Below are 2,083 nucleotides of genomic sequence, written 5' to 3' on the forward strand. Positions count from 1 at the left end.
TGGAGAGTTATTCCATCTTATTTGTATTTTTGATCTTGACTTATATGAAGGAGAATTTAACAGTTTCTTGGCATTCAGTATCATGTATGATCTGTAACTTTAAAACTTTGAAAAACAAATCGAAAAGTAAGTGAATTGAAGACGTACAACAAAATAAAATACAGAAATACACAACAATTTCGTTTTACAGAATCAATCGTATAAACGCCGACATGGATTACATAAAATAAAGCAAACATCACCTGCGGATCGAAGAAGTAGAAGAGAAGCAAGTAAATAAAAATGGAAAACTTCAAAAAATGAATAAACATCCCAATTACAATCATGTCAAGACAATAACCATGAACACCAATTGATTTAATCGGACGAAAAAGAAAGCAAAACGTGATCGCAAAATTCCAAAATTGCAGCCACCAGAATCGTGATTGGTGCAGAGCAAACATCCGTCAACATTCAAGAAGAGGCAAAATTCCAAAATTATACTATAGTTCCAACTATATATATATATATATATATATATATATATATATATATATATATATATATATATATATATATATATATATATATATATATATAGGCACATTGCATTTTCATAAACAAGTCATACAATATTAATTTTGAGATATTTGAGCGGTAGTATCAAGATTTTTGATACATGGAGCAGCATCAGAATGAACCAACCACTCCATCCTTGGCTGAAAAAGTTACTCCGGCAGTCAAGAAAACCCTCCTATTAATCCTGCACTGCATCCTATTATCCATCGGAAACTCTTTTGGCCCAGTAATCACTCGCCTCTACTTCCTCCACGGCGGCCACCGCATCTGGCTGAGAGGATTCGTTGAGACAGTTGGGTGGCCGTTCACTTTGATCATCCTCATTGTTCTCTACTTCCACCGCCATATCGCCGGAAGAAACAACGGTAACAACCACCCAACAACATTCATTTATATTCGTTGGAGATTATTCATAGCGGCGGCTGTGATTGGTGTTCTAACCGGTCTCGCCAACTACTGTTACTCCTTCGGCTTCTCCCACCTCCCTCTCTCCATATACGCAGTCATCAATGCGACTAGACTCATTTTCATGGCCATTTTCGCTTTTATTCTCGTAAAACATAAGTTCACACCGTATTCTATAAATGCGGTGGTGCTTCTCACTGTCGGGTCATTGCTGATGGCACTTCATGCTAGCGGCGATCGCCCTGAAGGGGAGAGGAAAAGGGGGTATGTTTTGGGCTTTTGTATGACAGTGGCGGCAGCGGCGTTGTATGGGTTTGTGTCGCCATTGATGGAGCTAAGTTTCAACAAGGCAAAGCAGGAGATCACGTATACACTTGTGTTGGAGGTTCAGATGGTGATGTGTCTCTTTGCTACTGTATTTTGCATGGTGGGGATGATCTTCAACAATGATTTCAAGGTACTAGAAATTTGAACTTCGTTTGTATCGATAATTTGGAAATGACTAAAATAACCTTTAACAAAAAAAAAAAAAAGATGGATGAACCACATCCGTTACAATAAATCTTGATATCTAAGTTGTTGAATAATATTGTTTTTTTATCTGTTTAATTTACAGGTGATTTCGAGGGAGGCAAAAGATTTTGGATTAGGAAAAACGAATTATTATGTGATTTTAAGTGTGAGCATAATATTGTGGCAGTGTTTCTTCGTGGGATCAATGGGAGTCATATATTATGGATCGTCGTTTTTATTAGGGGTCATAGCTACGATCCAAATTCCGGTGATGGAGATATTCGCCGTGACTTTATTCAAAGAGAAGTTCCAAAGCATAAAGGGTGTTGCTCTTGTTTTATCTCTTTGGGGATTCCTTTCCTTTTTCTATGGCGAGTATAAATACACGAAAATGAAGAAGGGTAAGGGTAATACGCAATCTACTCTTGAAGTAGTGTAGTCTCGTTGGTGATTTCCCATATAACTTCAACCTTTAGTGCAATTATGAGATGTCTTGATTATCTGAAGTTCTAAGACGTTATCACTAAACTTAATATTGAAGTTAGAAAGTTCAATCAGATTTTTTTTTTTGTAGTTACATTGTTTAACAAACATTTAAGTAATTGTA

At 36.5% G+C, this 2,083-nt stretch overlaps 1 protein-coding gene across 1 annotated transcript; it reads left to right on the forward strand.

The window, feature by feature from the left end:
• The first annotated feature begins 614 nt into the window (after nt 1-614).
• LOC145169484 (purine permease 1-like) lies at nt 615-2,083 on the forward strand. Its single transcript, XM_079088040.1, has 2 exons — nt 615-1,420; nt 1,580-2,083. Exons 1-2 carry the CDS (start codon nt 659-661, stop codon nt 1,913-1,915), a joined length of 1,098 nt encoding a protein of 365 aa, XP_078944166.1. The 5' UTR covers nt 615-658; the 3' UTR covers nt 1,916-2,083.

The sequence above is a fragment of the Lactuca virosa genome, chromosome 1 (assembly GCF_052849685.1).
Source record: "Lactuca virosa cultivar CGN04683 chromosome 1, Lactuca_virosa_CGN04683_v6, whole genome shotgun sequence".
Classification (NCBI taxonomy): domain Eukaryota; kingdom Viridiplantae; phylum Streptophyta; class Magnoliopsida; order Asterales; family Asteraceae; genus Lactuca; species Lactuca virosa.